The sequence below is a fragment of the Sphaeramia orbicularis genome, chromosome 21 (genome assembly GCF_902148855.1).
Source record: "Sphaeramia orbicularis chromosome 21, fSphaOr1.1, whole genome shotgun sequence".
NCBI classification, from domain to species: domain Eukaryota; kingdom Metazoa; phylum Chordata; class Actinopteri; order Kurtiformes; family Apogonidae; genus Sphaeramia; species Sphaeramia orbicularis.
In genome coordinates this window covers 15,791,218-15,815,061 of record NC_043977.1, presented here as the reverse complement: position 1 = coordinate 15,815,061, position 23,844 = coordinate 15,791,218, and the positions used below count along the sequence as shown (strand labels likewise).

Sequence of the window (23,844 nt, the reverse complement as noted above, 5' to 3'; positions counted from 1 at the left end):
TTGTTAAAATGTTCATCTTTGTTACCAGAATTTGTTTGTTGTTCTAGAAAAAGGAACTTCACTGTCATAGTTGTAAGATAATTGCATATTTCCTGTTTTTATTTGGAAAAATGTTGTCTCAGGGAGCAGTCTTATTGAGTTTATTTGTATTGTTCACACAGAAATCTAAGTTACTTTTAACTTGCGCAACAAATAATTGAAGGAAAAGTAAAAAGTATTGTTACAGTAGTGATGTTTCTTTCAATAAAAGTTATAATTGCACCACTGTTACAATGTTGTTTGGGGTTGAGGGGGGCCTGGAGATTTTTCGTCCTCCAAAGGGGGGGGGCCTGACGGAAAAAGACTGAGAACCACTGCCTTAAACCAGTGTGTTTTAATGTACAGACCTGATCAAAATCTTAAGACCAGTTGAAAAATAGCTAGATTTTACCTTTTGCACATTTGGATCTTAATGAGGTTTTAAGTAGAGCTACAATATACAAAAGCAAGAAGGGGGAGTGAGACAAAAAGCACTTTGAAAAAATAATTTATTGAAAACAACAAGTAAACTGAAATAGGCTGTTTATCAGCTGATCAAAAGTTTAAGACCGCAGGCTATAAAAGCCAAAATCTGCTCAAAATTCTCATTTTCTGTCGGGCATTCACATGGTCATGCCCTCCTGATGGCTAAAGCTAAGAAGCTTTCTCTTCTTGAACGTGGTCGGATCGTCGAGCTGCATAAGCGAGGCCTCTCGCAGTGTGCCATTGCTGCTGAGGTTGGACGCAGTAAGACAGTCATTCTAAATTTTTTGACAGATCCTGAGCATTATGGAACAAAAAAGTCAAATGGTAGACCCAAAAAAATTACACCTGCGCTGAGCCGGAGGATCCGATTGACTGTCCGTCAAGACACAGGGCGGTCCTCGACCCAAATGAAGGCCCTTACTGGTGCCGACTGCAGCGCAATAACCATCAGACGGCATCTGCGGGAAAAGGGTTTCAAAAACAAAAAACAAATTCAAAGACCTCGTCTCCTACAACGCCACAAAACTGCCCGTTTAGACTTTGCCAGGGAGCATCAAACATGGGACACTGAAAGGTGGAAAAAAGTTTTATTCTCTGATGAGAAAAAATGTAACCTTGACGGTCCAGATGGCTTCCAACGTTACTGGCATGACAAGGAGATCCCACCTGAGATGCTTTCTACTGGCACAGTGGAAGGGGGTCCATCATGATCTGGGGTGCTTTTTCATTCAGTGGAACACTGGAGCTTCAGGTGGTGCAGGGTCGTCAAACGGCGGCTGGTTACGTGCAGATGTTGCAGCGGGCATCCCTCATGACTGAGGGCCCTGGTCTGTGTGGTAACAGCTGGGTTTAAAAACAGGACAACGCTGCAGTTCACAATGCTCGCTTGACGAAGGACTTCTTCAGGGAGAATAACATCACTCTTTTGGACCATCTCGCATGTTCCCCTGATTTAAATCCCATAGAGAACATTTGGGGATGGATGGCAAGGGAAGTTTATAAAAATGACCATCAGTTCCAGACAGTTGATGCCCTTCGTGAAGCCATCTTCACCACTTGGAGCAATGTTCCCACCAGCCTCCTGGAAACACTCGCATCAAGCATGCCCAAACGAATGTTTGAAGTGATTAACAAGAACGGTGGAGCTACTCATTACTGAGTCCTACTGAGAAAATTTTTTGCTCTGGTTTGGAGAGTTTTTTGTAATTTTTTGAGCGATGGTCTTAAACTTTTGATCAGCTGATAAACAGCCTATTTCAGTTTACTTGTTGTTTTCAATAAATTACTTTTTCAAAGTGCTTTTTGTCTCACTCCCCCTTCTTCCTTTTGTATATTGTAGCTCTACTTAAAACCTCATTAAGATCCAAATGTGCAAAAGGTAAATTCTAGCTATTTTTCAACTGGTCTTAAGATTTTGATCAGGTCTGTATTTATGACACATCATTTACACTGTGATCTGATATTTATCCTCCAGTAACACAGTTCCTTCATACGCTTTTAATCAACATACCACATGCAAAAGACATGAACTATCACATTAGCTTAGCAACTAAATTAGCGCTAAAGTGCCTTCTGCTGGTGAAATTAAATATACCTTTAACGACACACATTTGACTAACAAAACAGTCAAGAACAGTAGCTTTACATCTTGAGAAATTAAATTGGGGGGGGGCAACTATTTTAATGCATGTTTTACTCACATAGTGCCACATATGCGATGACATAAAATTATAATAGTAATAGAAGTTATAACAAGGTTTCATAGTAAGGAAAGAGTATTCACATACATACTGCAGATAATTCAAGGGATTATTTGAGAAAACCAGTTATCGCTGAGGATAAACAGGGAAAACAGACTGAAAAATTAATGCAACTATGAACAGAAATAAATGTGACTTTGCATGGGCCACAACAAAGCTTTTTTGGTCAGATGGTGCAATTACTCAATGATGTATTAAAGTCATACTTATTTTAGCGCACTTAAACTTCCAAATGTGTCAGCTGTTTATGACAATGACAATGACAAAGCACAGCTCAGTGATAAAACAGAATCCAAATCTCATGTTAGTACTTCTGCACAGTATAGGCACTAAGGGTCAGGATTCCTTGGTCCTACCCTGGTTTATTCATCAACCATTTCTTTTAATTTTTACTTAAAAGTCTGCTTGTATTGAGAGTGAAGAAAGGTAGAAAATGCACAATAAATGCTGATGATTTTCTGAAACATGGTTTAATGGATTTTAGCTCAAGTCTGTCAAAAGCTAGAGGACTGTACATTCATTTAATGATTTTAATATAGCTTTTATAAAACGAGTTTATTCTTTGATTTTTTAAAATAATTTCTTATATCCTGCTCTCACTTCTTTGTTTCTTTTTATTTATTTATTTATTTATTTTTAAAATATATTTTGCTCTTTTATTGTTGAAACACTATTTTCATTTCCCTGGATTTTCCTTTTATTGTATTTTTTGGCTAATTATTAAGGTTAATTTAGTTTAAATTAAATTAACCCTTTGTGTATGAAATATATTACATAAATAAACCTTGTCTTGAATATTGATTGAGTGAATGGTGTGAATGAAAACATAAACCATACAGTTTACTTTATACTCTGTGGCACAACACATTAGTTTTTAACATTTTCACAGATTTCCCCTGGTGACCTAGGTCATACACAAATACAGTGGTCAGCCTCATGTGGTTGACTCTATACATGTTCCTACAGGAAACCAGCTGAAATGAACCAGAACATTCCCACCTTAAACATGTAAATGACATCCACATAAGCCTCAATTTGCACTTTTTTTTCTTTTGTGTGTATGTATAATTACAATACTTCATATTTCTCCTTTAAACTCTTACACCATCATATAGATATTCATTAAAGCTCAGATTAAAGTCGAGGGTTATTATATCCAAAATAGGGAAAACTGAAGAAATAAGTGACTTTTTCAGCAACATTTATCATTAACTGAACATTCACTGTCATTGATCCAACTCCATGGGTTTTACTGGTGAATCAATGTTGTAGAAGATGACGGTGTTTCCACGGTAACTACAGAGCCTCTGAACATCAAAATGGGTCATATTTTGTACATTTTTTAAATTCATGTTGTTCATTTTATGTATTATTTAACTCATTGTTTTGGCTGTTTTTGTTAATTTTGTAGCTTACTTGATCCTTTTTTACTTTATTTAGGACATTTTTTGCTTATTTTTTTTCCACATTATCATTTTGTGGCGTTTTTTATTTTTTATTTTTTTAAAATTCATTTTTATTTATTGTATCCACTGTCATTGATCCAACTCCATGGATTTTACTGGTGAATCAATGTTGTAGGAGATGACAGTGTTTCCACAGTAACTATGGAGCCTCTGAACGTCTAAATGGGTCATATCTGATGACCATGAAAAGATGACGAACTGCATTTTACATGGAGTGATAGAATTAGTGGTTCAGAGGTTATTAAACATTTTAGATCAGTAGATGGTTTTGGTCATCAGTGGCTGTTTGGGTCTTTATGGGTTAATGCACTCATCATGTAGATGTTCATAAAACAAAAACTGAGAAACTGTATTTTACCTGAATTATTTACATTTATTGGTGAAATTAATGGTTCAGAAGCTATTAAATATAACAGATCAGAATATGCTGTTGATCACCAGTGGCTGTTTAAGTCTTTGAGGGTTAATATTGCTAGTTTTCTTTGCATGCTGTTCCAACTACTTCTTATGTAGTTGCAGATTTAACTATAATATACTTCTTATACTGACTATATAACGGTCAAATAAGTGATTGAGTCTCAGAGAGTCAGTTGTGCAACATTTTTATTATTTAAATTAGCACGTCTGACTAAAACGCCAGAATGATCAGACCATAAAATACACAAAGAAACCAGTCGTGTAAAAATAATTCCATGTCTGACACAGCAAACTAATTATGATACATCTTTACATCCAAACACTCAGACAATCATGATCCCTCTTGTATACAGATAAGTATTCCTCACTCCTCACACGCACTTAAAACCACAGAATGTCTCCTTTTCTTTTAAAGTCTGTCAGTGTGAGAGCATGAAATATCCAGTATGCTACATGTCAAGGACTTGGACATACAGGGAATAAATAAAAGCTGACATTAGATTAAGTCAGTGCTCAGTCTCCAAGGGCGTCAAACCGAACTGTGCACCGTTTAGTGGTTTGTTACTGTCAGATGAGTACAGTGCACAGTATTAAACTCCATCTGTTATCAAATCACAGCAGTGGCATGTGTGTATTCATATTCCAGTACATAAAAGAATACTCTTAACATTGAATCGTGTGCTTATTCACATTCTCGCCAAGATTTACATGGACAGATATGCAACACTGGTGTAATTATGAACTATGAAGTGTAGAAACAAACTGCTTAGAGCAACTATCTGTGAGCTGTTACTTCATATTTATCATCAAAATGAACATCAGCATCAGTTTTCTCAAGTAACGCTCTTCTGTTAAACGATCAGATCAGTGTTTTTGCATGTTTCGTCTATTTACGATGCGTCGCATACACTTTCTTTGCTGCAAATGAGCTCAGTTACATTCATAAAAGCCAGTTATTGAACGTTGTATTTGCCGCACTCATAGCCTTATTACCAAGAGAAGACAGGGAAGACATTCAAGTGTCAGAAAATAGAAAATCAAATGGAAATCAGAGGCTTCCTGCAAGGAGCTATAACGTACTGAACTATCACGGACACTGATGGAAAACTGTTGACTTAATATTCTGTAAATAAGCTACAACATGAAAAAGCACTGAAATGTCTACAAAACACATTTTACTTGCAAAAGTGTGCACTGATGGCAGTTTGCATATACATATACACACACTCATAAACATTTCCATATTTTGTGTGCAGCTGGTCGAATATGTTCTCTGAAATCCATTAGTAACATCCACGTGATAAGAAACTATCATCACCTTTGTCAGTTTAAAAAACGTCTGACATGCATCATGAGGGCATTTATGTGCAGCTTTAGCCGGTTAGAAATAGTCTCTTCTTCGTGAATCATCGCTGATGAACGAGGGGTTCCACTGGGCGGGGTAGATGCACGAGTGGCGGGATCCGGGTAGACCTGTGAACGGGTACAGGCCGTTTCTCTCCAGGTCAGAGTTGCGTAGTGCAGGCTAAAGGACAAAGGCACAGAAAGTGAAAAGGGGATTTTAGAGTTGTATTTTTTATATGACATTATAATTTATCTATTAAGTGGGGTACACACTTAAAGATAATCCGGCTGTTTTTGTCCCGATTATCCCTTTTCCAGACTAAGGACGACAAACGCCAGATTATCTCATGTTTTATAAGATTATCCTGTGGTGTGAGGTGTGTTAAAGAGTGAATTTGTCCCAATAATTGGCTCCGAAACAGGTTAGGGCTGATAATCGTAAATATTAAACTTGTTCAATATTTACGACCAAAAATCTTCATGTGTGTGGGTAAAGCCGACAGCTCCTGAGTCATGACTCTGTGAATTTTGATGTGGAACAGAATGTAGCCAATCAAGAAGTGACCTGACTGAGGAACAAGGAAGTAGGCGTAAATAAAGTTCGGTGGACCTCAGAAATTAAGTCATGATATCATGTTGACCAGATCGTGGAGTTGTGGGAAGCCCGAGAATGTCTATTCAACGTCTCCGCCAAGTCGTACCACAACCGAAACGACATGTGCGTGTTGCGTTTTCCGTTTGTTGCTGTTTCTTCTTTGTTTTTGTTAGATCACATTTGATCACACAAGATTTCTGTCTTGGAGGACTAGATTCTAGATCAGTGGTGGAACAGAATTCTTAAGCGTGTGGTGTGCTGTGTAGAGATTATCGGAGCACACCACACACAGAACGATCAAAACTGTTCAATGCCTGATTTTTTATCTTCATGTGTGGGGTCTGTAACAGATAAAAAGCTCTTCAGATTTAGGAAATCCTTATGTGTTTACCCCGCTTTAAAGACATTCATTAAAAACAATGCCTTAAAAGATGACATGCAATTAGAGGAAGGTTTGAGCTGTATTCTTTCTTACCGAGTAGTAAATGTCGGTCATCTGCAGCAGGTTTTTGGTGCTGCCGTTTTCCTGCATCTCTATGGTTTCTCTTCCCCACTCCATGGATATACGGTTACTCTTAGGGAAGTCTGCATATGGTGACATCTGCAGATCTCCACTCTTAAAGATGATCTTGTTGATGTCATTTTTATCTTTCCTGGTAAATCAAACAGTTAAAAAGGTGAAGCATTACTGGGAATTCACAAAATATACCAAGAAACTAATTATATAGGAGGTCTGTCAATTTATCAACATTAAGAAGTATTTCCAGAGCAGAAAAACTCAGAATAATGTAAAACATTTGCTTATGAATAAAGTTAAATTACATTTTTTAGATCCCTGGTGTAAGTCAGATTACTGCACTAGTATAAAACAAGGAGGATATGCTTAAAATAACTTACTTGCAGCAAGTAACTGTGAGAGCAATGATGAGGATGAGGACCAGGGCGCCCCCCGCAGGTGACACCACAACTGCAATCAGCTTATAAACTGCAACATCAAACAGCAGAATATTAAATATTAAACATGTAAAACTCACATCAAAAAGAATATGTCAAGTTTAGAGTTTTTCAGCAACTTACAGTTTCCACAGTTGAATCCTCCAAATCCAAACATGCACCTAAAAAAGAAAAAAAAAACCCTAGTGAGACGCTGATGTTTCATGTTTTATTTTCAGTACAGTTCTGAGTTCTGATTGGCTGAGACATTGCAGAGGGTTGTCAATGAGTACATATAAGAGATCTCAAACCAAAGGAGAGTTAACAGCTTATTAGATGAACATGTCAGTGTGAAGGAGTGTAGGTGGAAGTGACACACAGATAAAACACAAGAGTAGAAGACTTTATCAGGGTTACTACAGGTTTCTACAAGTTAAATTTAAGACTTTTTATGACCTTCTTAAGACTACTTAGGTTAGAATTTAATGTATTTCACAGCCATACTGGCAAATTTTCCTAAATGGTAGGAGTCACAATTTGTATTTATTTACTCCAATGCCTTGATTTCCATCATTCCCTGTCATTTCTCACCAGGGGCTGCAAAGTTAGCAATAATTAGTTCCTAATTTCAATATAAATTGTCAGGCTGGAACAGGTGGAACTGAGTAGATTAAAGTTACTTTCTTTGCAGCTTGGACATTTAACAGACATTTAAACACAATACAATGAACAAGTTTATGGCAACATAACTTAAGACCAACCATATCAAATTTAATGCCTTTTAAAGACTTTTTTAAGGCATTAAATACAAATTTGTAAATTCAACACTTTTAAGACTTTTTAAGACCCCACAGGAACGCTGTATATGCATTTGAATCAGTTCCAATGTGCAGCACTGGGAATTTAACCTTTGACCAGTAACTCTATGCTTTTGGTCATGTCTTTTTAAGTATCTGTAGACACCCTGATTAAAGCGTGGAACTCTAGACAACTATAGATCAATACTATTTCTTCATATACAGTATATTCAAGAGAGATTTAGAGTGAAAGAAGAGTTTCCCAGTTGTTATTAGGCGAGATTGTGTGTAGATTTGAACCAAAAAGGTGTACTTACGGAACACAAGTGCCATTTTCCAGTTTGTAGCCATCTCCACATTCTGAAAGACAATTCGATTTAAAAACAATTACAGTTTAGAGCAGGAATTCTTTATTTTTGCCGAACAGTTGACTCAAACCAAAACAGGAATTAGTTACAAAATGACCATTATAATTCAGTTAAATTGTATTTTAATGTTTAGATATTAACTGTTGAATCACAAGAAAACTGTAGATGTTTAACACAAGCCATGTGCACTAAGATCCAGTAACCAAGCAAACACACCGCTCACCTAAACAGGACAGGTCATCAGGATTGTGTTTGTAATATCCTTGGAGACACTGGCAGTAGGCTGTGCCACTGTTGTCTGTGCAGGTGGAGCGCTCGGTATCACACTGAGTCTGCTGTGCTACACACAGACTCTCCACTGAAACACAATGCGGATAAAATCAGATTATACACAGCAGCTTAATAGAGGAAGAACTGAACTAGCTATAGAGTGAAGTGGGCTGACTGTTCAAGAAAAACATGAAAAATAATCACATAAACTGCAGTCAAAGCAAAAAATCAAAGCTTCCCTGTAGCTTTCTAAACATGAATGCTACTAGTTGTTAAACTGTGCCCTCTAGTGACTGAAAACCTAATTACAACTGGTTTCATCGTGGTTATCAGTGGGTTTTCTACCGTGATAAGAGAGTTGGTGGAGCAGGACCATCCGGCAGTGGGCCAGCGAGGAGCTGCAGTTGCTGAGGGACATTTGGATGCTGTTGAAGACCTCAGCACTCGTTACGTCAGTGGAGATGGAAAACATGTTGACAGCAGTGATACGAAGCCCACCCTCCTCTCTGTGGGAGGAGATTAGAGATCTGTATGTAAATCTATCATAACTAAGTAAGTACTTAACCATACATAATCTGCCATCAAATCAAAATAATTCTTCTTAGACAAAGACACCTCTTAAAATAAGATCTTTACTGGAAGAGCATCTTTATCTAACCCATAAAGACCCAGTGCTACTTCTGCAGCAGTTCCTAAATGAATTTTCCTCTAGCTTTAACCTTTCTTAAATGATTTATCAGCATTTATTATATTATTATTCACTGTATTTTGTATTTTTTTCAGCGAAAATCATGTGTTTTTCTGTATTTAATTTACTGAACAATACATCTAATTTACTTTCATGTAGATGTTCATGGAAACACAGATTAAAGTTGAGAGTTATGATGTTAAAAAACAAAGAAAACTGAAATAAGTGATTTTTTAAGCAAATATATCAATAACTGAACACAAAAATAAGCATCTACAACCACTGTCATTTATCAAACTCCATGGGTTTTACTAGTGAATCAGTGTTGTAGATGACGGTGTTTGCACGTTGACTAGAGCCTCTGAACATCCAAAAGGATCATATCTGATGACCATGAAAAGATGACAAACTGCATTGTATATGGATTATTTACATGTTTTGATAGGATTAGTGGATCAGAAGTTATTCAACATTTTAGATCAGCAGATGATTTTGGTTGCGAGTTGCTGTTTGGTCTTTATAGGTTAAAGAGTGGGTCAGTTAAGATGTCAACCCATTACAGATGACAAAAAATACCATCATGTTAACACAATTTTAAATAAACAATTAAGAAATGGAACTGTTCATGGATGGAGTGAACTTACTTCTTGCTCAGTGTTGAGCGGCTGTAACCTCGGAGGACTGACAATGACGCATTGAGCTGAAGTGAAGAAGAGAAGTGTTTATCAGTGTTTATCATGTTACACACAGCAGCCTAATAGAGGCAGAAATAAAGCGGCTATACTGCCTCATGGGCCGACTCTCACCAGCAGAATGATCTCCCTCTGGATTTCATGCACGGTGGCGCTCTTGAAGATAACAGGGTCATGTGGCTGTCTGTTAACGCTGAAAGTTCCCAGAAATGTCTTTGCTGTGGGAAAAATAAGACGGTATTTCAGTAAGACAATAAGATTACTTCAGAAATTTGAATTAACTGATACGTCATGTTTTCATATTTTTATCATCCTTGTATAATCGCAGTACCTCTGGTGCAGGTTCGTCCATCCTCCAGGTCAAAGCCCAGTGGACATTCACAGCTGAAGGATCCTCGTGTGTTTACACACCTGGAGCCGACGGGGCAGGGGTCTTGCTCACACTCGTTGACATCTGTTCACACATGGACATTCAAGTGTGAAAATATTTTAGTTATTGCACAAAAAAAGCAAGTGCATGACCAGAAACTGTACAAAAAATGTTAGGTCAGAGGATGGGAACCAAAAAAGGACATTTTCTTCTGAGCATCAGTATTTACAGTATGGGCTATATCATGGTTATGCACTTTCCTGACAGGCAGATTTAAAGAATTGTTAACATCTTTCAGCTTAAATAAATGTATAAAGGAAGAATAATTAGGTTAGATGAAGCTGACAGGTAAAGTGTTACCTTATTTGTATAACTGGGAATGACAGACCATTTATGTTTAATGATTAGGAGGTCAGTGCAGTAAGAGTTTTCTTTTCCTTGCTCCATTTTTGGTCCTGGAATGTCTAATTCTGAATGAGTTTATTTTCTTGTTGGAATCGAGCTTCGCCATCAGTGGAACAAAATAAACTGAATGGGTAAAAGACAGAATGAACCAAAGTAGGACTTTCATTGACTGAATTACCTGCAAGTTTAACATTAGTCATCAGCACTACCGGAATAATCTTTTTTCCTATATTATCTTACTTTTGCTGGTTTTAAAAACTTGAACCAAACAAAAGGATTATTATGTATGTTATCACTATTCCTCCTACACTGTGACAAAGCTTTTACAATTATACATTTCACACAGAGAAGCTGACCACACTTAGGATTTCCATTTGAAAGAGTCTTGGTTTGGGGGTTTTTAATGTTGTGGTGTTTATGGAAATAATATTCATCAAACAGCTCATTATGAATTCAACAGAGTGCGTTTTAGAAAATGAAAGAAAATGAAAAAGTCTAATAAGTCCAGCCCAGTTTTGACTGATTTGCAACATACAAAATGTAATGATCTGACAGAAAAGATCCTCTCTGGGATGTTGATGTTCTAAAACTGTCAGGAAGAAGAGGGCAGGAGCTCACCCTCGTTGCAGGTCTTTCCGGTCCATGCCTGTTGACAGTGGCAGGTAAACTGATGGCCTTCATAGCTCACACACATCCCTCCGTTCATACATGGGTTGGACACACAGGGGTTCTCTAGAGTCCATAGAGAACAGCAGGTTTAGTGGAAAGAGGGTCAGTGCTCTGCCTTTCTGTACTGCCTCTAATGCTACCATCTTAATTAGACAAACATCACAAGAAGATTTATTAACTGCAGGGCATATTCTATAGATTATGGCGAGGATAAAACTCCCAGCTTTTATGTATTTATACACATTCTACAAATCCTAAATTGCCACTGCTTCTTCTGAATTTTATGAAACACTCTATAATGAGGTCATTTTACAGGTCTATAAGGGATTTAATTTGACAACAGACATGAGAAGAGGTGAATGAGGAAGAGAAAGTGAACAAAAGAAGACTGCCGTCAATTTAACTAACATCCGTGTCTGTTAATCACCAATAAAATGATATTAGGAAGCTATCCTCAGCACCCTTGTCTTCTCTGCAAACCCTTTTTGTTCAATTTTAGGTAATTTCTTAGTCAAGAAAAAAGTACTTAGACATATTCTGTTAAATTCTATTGTTTATCATTTCATTTGCGCTCTCGATATTCTTGCAAATCAGTGTTTGCCCTCACCGACTTCTTAATATTTCAATAAAGGTTAAATAAACTTAAATGGTGTCAGTGGATCATGTAGAAAACATGTCCCTCACAAGCAAAAGGCATAAAATTAGAGATTATTCTGTATAAGCTTAAATACGCTCATTAACGCTAGCTGCGCAATGTTTTCTTCTATTCTTTTTTCATTTCACTTTTTAAGTAACTGCTAAACTCATTTCAGCAATTATATAAATAAACATAAAAGTGTGTAATGTTTGCACTGTGGTACAATTATGCTAAATTTATAATGTATTTTTTTTTAATCCAAGGGAAAACAAACAACATATATATTTTATATTGATATAAAAATTACTGCCCTGTTTAAGAGGGAAAGGAAAAGCAATTCTCTCTCCCCTGCTAATAGCTGTGGCACATTTTTAAACGACAAGACTACATTGGAATTATCAGATGACTTGTGGATTCCAGTTTTACACTTTCAACTTTCATTATTTACAAAAGATGCAATACAACAGTGATTAGGTATTTAAAGGTTAAAGGTTCAAAGGTTAACTTGCTTTATTATCCCCGTGAAGAAATTTGGTCTTTGCATTTTATCCATCTTAACACACAGAGTAGCTAGCATTAGCAATTAGCAATGCTAATGTAATGCTAATGTATTTAGTGTATTGTCTGGTTTAGATATTAGAAATATTGTAATACTAATACTTTAAATCCACCCCATTCAGCACAAGAAACAACTAGTACAAAATCCATATATAGATAGCAAGATGCTGTGAAAACTGGTAAAGGTAGAGATACTGACTTGGTTGTGGTGGGGGTCTCTTGGGAGGCTGAATATTGGTGGATGATGTGGTCACCACCAGCTCTGTGCTTCCCTGGTCGGTTTGTTTTCCAGTGGTACCAGCCTCTGTACTCCTGGTTGGGGTGCTGTGGGTAGCTGTAGTGGTGATGTACTGGCTGTGGGCTGTGGTCAGTCCCATGGTACTTGTTTCAAGCTTTGGGGTGGTGACGTTTGTTGGAGCAGCCATCATCTTAGTGGAGGGTTTCTGTGTTTGACTGGGGGTCAAGCGGTGAGTTGGGAGAGCAGCAGAGCTCTGTTGGTCTGAGGTGGAGGCTACGATGGTTGGTGTTGTGTATGAGATGGTGGCCTGTGATTCTGCAGTAAGGCGGTCAGTGGTGCTGCTGAACCTGGAGGTGGGGGTGGCTGGGAGTAGGGGAGGCGTTGCGGTGGAGACAGTGGCTTGCAGAGTTTCTTCCTCTGTTATCACTGACCTGGTAAAAAATGAAAATGGATTTGGAATTAATCAAAGCTGCAGACGTCCACCAAGAAGTGGCCCAAATAGGAAAAATAAGTAGTAGAATTAAGGTCTGAGCTGAAACTTTAGTGTTCTCTTGCTAAGGTGCCAGCAGAGGGTGCTATGGTCACAGATCTAAACACAAACTGTTGCTTTCTTCAGAATAACTATTACTCATTCCTGTAAAGCTGAAATAGACAGTTTTGGCCTAAATCGTACTTTCTTCTATATTTTTTCAGATGCAGTGTGGGTTACTGTACAAACTAAAAATAACACTAAACTCAGAGATGAAAAAATATTTATATAAGTTAATATTGGTTTTGTTAAGTGTATCTAATATCATTAGGTCTGGGTCATGAACTTACAGCACTGACCAAATTGTTTAGATAGTATCGAATAGTGAAATTCTTGATACCACATGATACCAAGCTTCAGCTAAGTTTCGTCCAATCTGTACACGACTTTAACATGTTCTATTAGCAGACAAATATCAGCCATGGAAAACTGGTTTCAGTACAGTACAGGGTCTATTCAGGGTACCGGGGTACCATTGAGAAACACTCTAATAGTCCAACCACTTCCATTTCGACATGGTAAGACTCGTGACAAGGTAAGAGAACAATATATTGATAATTGCAACAGCTTTGAGTAAGCCGTGCATCATTTAGCCTATTTGGTCATGCTTTTCGAAAATTAATTGTACAAATCACAGGTGCATGGCTTGCTGCCTAATACACTGCTGTTTTTTGTTTGCTTTTTTTGCCTTAAACCTGCTTTGAATGGAAAAACATACAAAATTTAAGAAATGAACAAAACAGAAAAAAGTACAGGTGAGATGGTATTGAAGCCAAGATATCAGCATTGGTGTTATAATTTTTTTAAGGCCAAGTTAAGGCTTTCCTCAAAATACTTGAAAAGTTAAAACTAACAATAAAACTAAACTAAACTTAAATAAAATAAAAATACTTCCACTAGAAAAACTAAACTGAAATGAAAAATCAGACTGAAAGACTAAATAAAAAGTGACGACAAATAAAAATTGTAAAAGGTTGTCTCTACTTAAATAAATGCATTTCTATGTATTGTTTATTTTTGTATTTATATTAACAAACAATTTTCACTCAATAATATAAAGTACCTTTCTGTCACAGTGATGGGTGCGGTGGTGAGTATGACCTCAGTAACCAGTACTGGAGTATCAGTCATCTGGGAATTGTCCCGTTCAGATGTACTACTGCTGACTGTAGGGGGCGCAGTGGTCAGACCCAAACCCACACTTTCCTCCTCAGTCTGGGATGAAACTCCCTGTGTGCCCTCCTGGTTCAGAGTACTGACACTGTGGGTTCCAGTGGAAGACTCAGTGGACGTTCCAAAGTACGAGCCCTCTCCCTGGTCAGTCCCTGAGACGCTGGTTGGATCCACAGCTGGTGAGATGACAGGAGGTGTCGATGAAACGGACACCTCAGACTGGTCGGTGCTGGGCTCAGTCACCATGACAGACGATGTCGAGTTGGTGGTGCCCTCTGACGTTACTATATGTTGGTGCTGGGTAGCGTTCAGTGGTCCCATTAAAGTTCTGCTAGAAACTCCTGGGCTCCCAGTCTCTGAAAACATCCCCTCAGAGGACTGGTCTGTTCTGTCTGTGCTGTCAGTCCTGGGCGATGAGGCAGTGAACGTATAATCCTCAGTCTCTGTAGCCCTGACCGGAGCGCCCCAGGTAGAGCGGGGCTGATGGGAGCTCAAGTCTTCTGTAAACACAGGGGAGGTGCTGTTGCTGGATGAGGAGGTGACTGACAGCAGGGTCCTCTCCCCGGCTCGGCTCATGGTGGTGGAGGTGTAGTCGCTGTCGGTGTGGGTGGCCGTCTGTGACATAAAGTCTGTGGCGTCGCCAAATCGCAGGGTGCTGTCTGGACTGTCCTGGGGCAGTCTGGAGTCCTCTGTCAACATCCAGGGCTTGGGCTCAAATGAAACAGCGGGAGATCTGACCGGGATCTGGTCAGTGTTAGTAAAGTCTTTCCAGTCTCTGCTGCTGCTGCTGCTGTTGCTGTTACTGGCCTCAGTTGTGGATATAATGAGTGTGGAGGTGAGTGGCTCAGTAGACAGGCCCAGGGTCTCTAATGACCCGCTGTTTGTTTCTGAAACAATCTGTGTCGTCTCTTCAGTGTCTGAAACAAAATTTTAAAAGAATTCATTTTTATTAGCCCAGTAGGTTCAGAATATTGTTGTGATACAGGGTTATTCAAAAAGAATGAACCAATTTCATTATGCAATATTTTAATAAGGAAAAGCAATAGAAAACTCCAGCCAAGTCACAAGTATTCTACTCATAATCAACTTTTATTTCCTGTCTTACAAGTGTTCAATGTGGCCACCACCTGTAGCATGGGCAACATCAATGTGATAACAGAATTCTGCCCAGACACGTATCAGCATATGACGATCCACTGAGTTGATCGCTGTTGTTATTCGATGTTTAAGGTCATCGAGGCAGCCATTCAAAACTTCGGAAACTCCTCTTTCAAATGATCACTGACTCATTCCATGACGATGCTTGAGAAATGAAGTAATGCGTCATAAAATCGGTTCATTCTTTTTGAATAACCCTGTATATCATGTGATGATGGAAAATTATCTGTATTTTCATACTATTCTATTATGCATTTCCATTTTTTCAGTGACAATCACACTGTTACTGTCAACAACACTCACAACAGAATTCCATACATAGGATGGCAAGAAATTAGCATGAAGGCAACACAAACGAGCATGAAGGAAAGTGAATGTGACATATTATAAAGGAATTCTGAATATGAACAGTCTGTTTGTGTGAAAGTACAGCATGGCTATTTTAAACAATTTTATAGTTCATTTTACAGAGCAATTACTGTATTATGATATAAAATTAGATAAATGGAAGATTTTGCCCTACTTCAGATGAGCCATCCTGAGCTCTGCTTTGCTGTGGTAACACGAGAGACCCTTTTCACACCAGACATTATGACTCATTATGGGACTAAATGCATAATTACTTTAATTTGCAGCAGCTGCAATCCATGAAGGTGCATCAGTTCTAGGGTTCTGGTTTGGGAACTGCTGGTGTGTATTTCTGAGACTTAAATGGAACAGATCCATCGTTAATGTCATTCAGATCACCTGTTTTTCCTGCCATAACAAGCCAAAATATGTGCAGGCTGCATCCACACTGGAAGGCTTAGTGGCCAACTCAGATTCATCCCTCTAAACTGTTTTGTTTTGGGATTATTTTCTGAAATTTGCCAATATTAGCTAGTATAAGACTCCAGCGTGAAATGATACTGTCCATATGATCTACATGCCACATATAGCACACTGTTTAACTGAAGAAAAGATGAAGGCTGTGTTTGTGTTTTATTTATGAGTCAAAGTCAAGCACAGGACAGCACATTTAGGAGCAGATGATGATAATAAATGAGGATAAGGATAAAAATAAAGATTTCACTGACACCTGCCACTGCACAATTATCAATACATCATACATTATCAATACAGAGATATATTCTGATAATCTCTTGTATGGTTACTGGACATATTTGCATTTTACACATTTTGTGTTGTTCATGCATCATCTAATTGTTTGTAATTTATGGAATCTAAGGCTACGTTCAGACTGCAGGCAGATGTGGCCCAAATCAGATTTTTTTGCCCATATATGACCTGTATCTGATCTGTTAAAGACAGTTTGAACAGCACAAATCCGATTTTTTCAAATCCGACCCAGGCCACTTTCATACGTGGTCCTAAATACGATATGTATCTGATATTTTGCAATGCGACTTCTGTCTGAACGGCCAGGTCGCATTTATCCAACCCTTACATCATTGAAATGCAACAAACGTAAAAATTCTGCAACCCCGGACTGTTACTTCCATAAACACAGTGCGTGCCTGCGTGGTCACGTGTTATGCCAGGACCTCTTTTGCGCATGCGGGTCATTTCAGGGTCGCATTCAGTTCATACTCAAAACTGACAGAAGTCGCATTTAACATATAATACGAACAAACACACAAAAAAATTGGATTTCACCAAAAAATACGAATTTTGCATTGTTTCTTAAGTTTTATCAGCTTTTTTACATTACTACTGCTGCCATTTGTAATTCACTGCCAACTGTCACCAACAGGAGGCGCCAAATTCATGAGACTTAGCCAGTCTTTCCCATTAGGACTGGAGAAAGGGGGAAGATGCTGCTGTCAGAAGTATTGTTGTATTCTGCAGAGGCAATGATTCTGGGTGGAGAACAACTGGCAGTCGGACTTGTCTCCTCTAACAAAGGCTTGATGTCCTAAATATGGCCATAACTGACTCCGCAGGGAAACAGCCATTTCCTTCCTAAAGCTGAGCGAGCAGAAGGCACTGGCAGAAAACTGTCACCATGGATCTGGGCGTGGATTCATGTTCACTGTCTGTGGTGGGCTTTTTAGTCTGACTCAGAATTGTTTTGAAGGCATAAACTAGCCAAAGAAGTGAAATGTTAAAAAACAACACTGTAATAAAGCATGGTGGTTGTTCTCAAGACTCTGAAGACCCCTACAACACTGTGAAAAAACTTCTTATCTTTGAATCCAAAAAGTGACTCATATTTACATCAACTTGTGAATTTAACAACGTAACACAGATTTTAACAACCTAATACAGATTTTTAACACCATTACCAACTTGTTATATTTAACATGTTGGCAAACATTATAAATTAAGGCATCCAGTAGGTATGAAGGATCATTAATTAAACTGGTCTACAATTTTTTAAAAATGATTTGCTTCAGAGATTAAATGTGCTAAATGTTACGTATTTTAATAAGATTAATTGGAAAATAAATGACAAAAGTGCCGGTTTGCTGATGTTTTCAAGGTATATGATTAAGTGTTATTACACATAAATATTGGTTTATGTACATTTATATAATAGTTTTATAAATCTTCCACTACATAGAACCTGTAAAGTGAATGTATTCTAATGTGCAGACAGTGTTTTGAAGTGGATCTTGTTGCTCTGAGATAAATATTCCTTTTGAGTCAAACCCATTCTCTCGTTAATTCTTGAATTTCACATTTTGACCCAAGGCTGTATCTTGGAAAGTTCAGCCAACCAGCATTTTTTACTTGATTTTTCTTTATCAGTGACTCTCATGTGGTAAAATTTCATTACTTTTATTCTGGAAGCATTTTCCTTGTAGACCAGTGTTATGATCTCTTAGGGTTGAACAATAAAACAATGATTACAGTTGTATAGTGTGATAAGCATAATCATGATAATATACACTTTAGCATTTATTTTGTTTTCCTTCTCAGCTGAAACACTCAGAAATGCTTCAGTGTTTTACAGTTTCACTTAACTTTACTGATATCATATGTTTGTATGCCATTATATAAGTTAGTATGTATGAAATGCTCTATTAACACGCATTTTTCATGTTCTGACAACAAATAAACAGTTCAAAACACAAATAAACGTAATGTTTTTTCTAAGTCAATAAGAACTTGAGATTGTGCTCATTTTCTGTATTTTGTCTTAATGTTGCAAGTCAGTGTAAAAAGCATTGATTGACAAAATCAGAGGCTACAGAGATATTTTATTATTATTATTATTTTTTTTTTTTTTTTTACATTTTCTTGTTGTATGTTCTCCCCATTTTTGTCCTACTTCATGTTTTACCTTGTGTTCAGTATTTTTTGTCTTGTTGCATATTTTACATTGTCTTCATATTCTTATATCTGTTATGCTGTTTTCATCATTTTGTCATTTACACCATTTATTTATCCTCATTTTCATTTTGTTGCGCCTTTTATTGACAACTAAGCATTGTTTGGTTTCTTCAACCATCGCTGAGTACCAAAAATTTGTCTTTAAACTGGTGAAATAATGATTTGACATTAATCATGATAATTGCTGATACTGACTGATTTGAAAATATTTATAGTGTGAATATTTTTGGCCATATCGAGTTCTATGTTGAACTGGTTCAATATATTCTCTCCAATCAGGTCTTAACAATGCCGATGTTGAAATGAAGTCTAATCTAATACAATCCAATAATAGTTCCTTTTCTCACTTAACTGGATGGATTCAAAGTAATATTAACTAGTAAATAAATGCTCTGCTTGTATTTCACTGTTGACAGGCTTTTACTTGTGATGCAGTGACTGTGTTTCTAATTTTATACATTTTACCAGATATCAGATTAAACGCAAAAATACTCATGATTAGAGAACTGTGAATATCAGATCAGATAATCAGTGGTGGCTGATCTGTATACGCTATTAAAAACAACAGCCTTTGGGGTAAAAAAAAAAGTGTCAGCGAGGACTTTCCCAGAAAATGAAAACAAAACACTGCTCTTAAAGACGCTAAAATGAAAACTCAACAGGGTTTCACTATGACTGACCACTTAACGCTTTTACTGTAGATGGTCAGTTTATTCAAGTATTGACTAAAGCAGCTTTAGACTGCACTGCTGGGCATCAAGTCTGTCTGTGTGAGGTCTTATTCTGATTTGGAGTTTTTCTCTTCCTGGCCCTGATGCTGTGCTGTCTGACTGATATCTGGCCGGTCTCCAGCTGCTCCGGACTGGAACGACAGCACACTGAGGACAAGCGCTGGTGCTGGACTGCATCCTGACAATCAACAACTCGCTGCTACCATCCAAAACAGTCGAGGGAAGAGTTCATTTGCAGAGCGGCCCCTCCACTGGGACCCAATGGGGAACTGGGCCACTGGACTCTATTTTTCCCTCTCACTTCCTCTGCATGTGTCTCTCTCATTATTTCATTTTCTCTCTCTCAGAGCACAGTCTGGGCAACAAAATGCAGACTGGAACGTGGTGTTGGCAACAAGTGACAGACACTCCCAAATCCTCTGCTGTTTATCTCTCAGCTGTTAACACAGGCTCTGTCCGTGTCAACTTTTCACATCTGTTGCCTACTACAGTACTTCTGAAACTCAGACTTGCATATTATTTTAAGCAGTTCTTTCACCATATTAATGAACATGTATCAATATACGACACTGCACTAAAACAGTTAACATTCTTCAGTTGAACAGGTCAAAGAGAAAGCTGTTGTTATGGCCTGTGATGATGTACCGTATTAGGATCCATCCTCAGTCTGTGGGTTAATCACTAAATCATTTTGTTTGTCTCTAATAAAGGACTGACACTCTTTGTCCAGACAAATTAAATGTTTCTTGGCAAATTATTTTGTATCATACTTGCCAACACTTGCATTGTGGATCCCAATTAAAACGGTGGTTCCACATTGCTTCAGACAACAAACAAACTTCTATTCTCTATTTTGAAGACTGCACATATTGGTTATGTGAAAAGAAAAACATCATTCTTATGTCTCTGGCATTAGGTACAAGATAATGCATGCCAATTCAGTAAAAATAGGTGGAATATTTGTACACCTGCATTATCCGATATTTTGTCTGTGCATTTTTTTTCATTATAATGGTTGAATTTTGATTTTCTTCATGGGAAATCGGATTGATCCCAGTTCATTAGGCTTTTGCATCTTAGTAAAGTTAAACACTGTCTGTGTTTTCACTAAGGGACTTTGAAGAGCAAAAGACAGAGAATTCACTCTTTTTTCTGGCTGATTAATGCGGACGGAGATGACATTTATACAAACTATCAGTTTCAGCAGAATTTAGGTCAGAAAGAGGCTGAGGGCTAATAGCAGACCACTCAGCTGGAATTAATGACTTTGAAGTTAATAGAAGTTGAAAAAATGTTTTAAAAATCACACTTCTCTTTGAGGCTCACTTCCAGATTCATTCACCACTTTGAGTTTGATGGTTAGTGCTCAACATTTATTTACTTGATTGATTTAGTCATTTAGAACTTACTTAGATGTTCAGTTCAACATTCATCTTGCACTTATAAACAATACATTTCCAATTGTTTTTCTTTCCTGGGAGGCAGTAAATTTGCAGATTTATTAAAATTTTCCTGTTGGGAACTAATGTTTTTATATCTGCTTTTAATAATGAGCAATCAGCAACCTCTATTCGAGGCCATGTCTACAAATGCACAATGAATCGAAACACTATCGCAAAGTTAATCTCTTCAATAATATAATCACAATAGGCTGCAGTTCAGTGCCACAGGGTAATGTTCCATTACTGAACCAGTGAAAGTTATTTATTTGAGCTGGGGGAAATATGCAAATTTCAAAATGATCAGAAATCTGTGCATTTTAGGTATGCACTAATATAAATTCTGGATATCTCTATCAGCTGTTACTTGGGGATATGTACTAATATCATTATTGGCATATAAGATGTCTTTTCATTGATGGTAGAGGCAGAGATTTATCTGTAGTTTTAATGTTTTTTTTGTTTTTTTTTTTTTTTTTCATATATCGGTGTTTAAATCTGTGTTCATTCAATGATTATGTGATGAGGGCCCGAAATACTTTACAATAGTGACTACTGCTCTGTTTATGATGAAGATTTCTTAGTTCAGGGGGAATAACAACAACCAAAACAAAATGAAGAAACGCAAAATAACATCAGTATCTGCATCAGCTTCCAGCCAAAGTGTCATTTTAAGCATCAATCTCAGTATCAACCAAGAACTTTGCAATCAGTGCATTCCTGATGCATTTTCTTTAATAATCAAGCAAATAGAAAAACTGCAATACTCCCAACAATAATCACATTACAACATGAGTTTTTCCATCAAATCCTGCACGACTACTTTTTCTACATGTGCATCCTCCTGCTAATGACTAGATACTAAAGGAGAAAACAGTTTTTAACCTATATCAAGTAAACTCTGTTTTGTGCCACATTTACAGAGAATGGAGTAGGGCTGCGTAACTAACACCTGTTGCTTGGTTTAAGTGGTGAGAAAATATAATAGCCAATGACTGAAAGTGTTGAAAATATGTACTTATGTGCAGTCTGTTTATCCTTATTTACAAGAGATATAAACATGCAGTCTTTCCTGTCTTCTCTTTTATTCTGTTAAAATAAATCATTCAATGCACTTGTCTCAAGTCGACTAGTAGGAACATCATCATTAGCTTAAATGCTATTTGAGTTATTTAAGCTAGGTTAGTTTAAATGTGGAAATTCAATAATAACCAAATGATAGTTTTTATTTTTTTATTTTTTATTTCAGCTACCTGCTAACTACTTGGTTAAGACTCTAAAAGATGATAACCGTCGTGAAATATATCCAAACGGTAGTTATATTTCAGATTTTACCAACTAGTGGATGAGTTATGCTAACACGTCTGCGTCAACCGTTACACTTTGCGTTTCTTACCGACGTTTCCAGCGGTAGAAAAGTGTGTTTCTGCTCCGGTTGTGAACAGGAGGTTCCTCTGAGATGGTGATAAACTTTCGCTGGACGGTGAACTCGAGTTGAGCTGGTCTGTGGCGGTTGAATAGTAAAAGCGTGTTGTTCCAGGCTCCGGGCTGTTGTTAGTTGGGGTCCATGCCCTGAGGGGCCCCGGCAGAGCCAGCAGGAGCACCCACAGGGACAAGCCCAAGACGGGATTCCAAAACCACGTTTCCATGATTTTCAAAACCAGAACGCGGTCGCCGATAGTTTCCGTCAAGTCGAATACAGGCCGGTGAAAGTCCCGGGGACACCATGGGAGGAGCACTGCGGCTTTCAGCGGACTTTCAGGAGAATTAAAAAGAAATCCTGATAAAAGGTCCGGGAGAGATCCGCGGCTGCGACGGCGGGGAACGGAAGATAAGAGCGGAGAAGCAGCCTGTTATCACACACACACACACACACACACACACACACACACACACACACACACACACACACACACACACACACACACACGGAGTCCGGGCTCCTCCTCCTGGACCCCCCCACCTACACACATCCATCCCGTTATTCCCCCCTGTCCTCCTCAGGTGCTTTCGGAAGTCCCTCCGACTGAAAATGTGAAAAAAAACTGCAGTGTTCCTTTTACAGCCACCAGGATAAACAGGAGTAATACCAGTCTGTGACCATGTCCTCTGCAGTGGTTTAATGCACTTTAATGCTGCTAAAAGTCAGTTTCTTTCATCATTTGTGGAGGAAGTTGTATGATTAAGTTCTGTTCTATAAACTGAATCTTACTTTTGAGGTAGAAAAACATATTACAGTGGTCCAACATGTGGTCCGCGGGCCAAATCCGCCCCCCCCTCCACATGTCCAGTCCGGTCTGTGGGATGAATTTGTGAAATGCAAAAATTTCACTGCTGACATTAACAGTTAAGGGTGTCAAGATCATTTTAGTCGAAGGGTCACATACAACCCAATTCAATCTCAAATGGGTCAGAGCAGTTGAATACTATGATAATAAACTAGAAATAATGACAACTCCAAAACTGTCTCTATGTTTAAGGGTGAAAAAAGTTTGTACAGTTGTGGGTATCCTGTCAGCAGCCCCTTTTACACTGCACTTCTGTTACAGGAATATTTTGCCTTTATTCCAGAACGATGTCTGTGTAAACGGAATGGTGGGATCATTTGGTCCAGAGGTGATTTCTCATAGACTGCAAGGGAAGCTCGGCTTCCCCTAAAATTATGAAAATTAAATGGTCAAATATGTACGGTTGTGTTGACATTTCATTGACTACAAATGTGTTAGAACACGTTCATCTCAGAGACGAGTTTGTTCAGAATCAGCTT

General features: G+C 37.9%; 1 protein-coding gene across 1 annotated transcript; it reads right to left on the bottom strand.

Moving 5' to 3' along the window:
* Positions 1-4,316: 4,316 nt before the first annotated feature.
* On the bottom strand, positions 4,317-22,926 carry heg1 (heart development protein with EGF-like domains 1). Its single transcript, XM_030125106.1, has 14 exons — positions 22,474-22,926; positions 14,304-15,330; positions 12,673-13,142; positions 11,228-11,341; positions 10,166-10,288; positions 9,949-10,052; positions 9,787-9,842; positions 8,800-8,960; positions 8,408-8,542; positions 8,134-8,176; positions 7,164-7,201; positions 6,984-7,071; positions 6,562-6,739; positions 4,317-5,672 (listed from the first exon to the last, which is right to left on the bottom strand). Exons 1-14 carry the CDS (start codon positions 22,724-22,726, stop codon positions 5,529-5,531), a joined length of 2,934 nt encoding a protein of 977 aa, XP_029980966.1. The 5' UTR covers positions 22,727-22,926; the 3' UTR covers positions 4,317-5,528.
* Between the last annotated feature and the right edge of the window lie 918 nt (positions 22,927-23,844).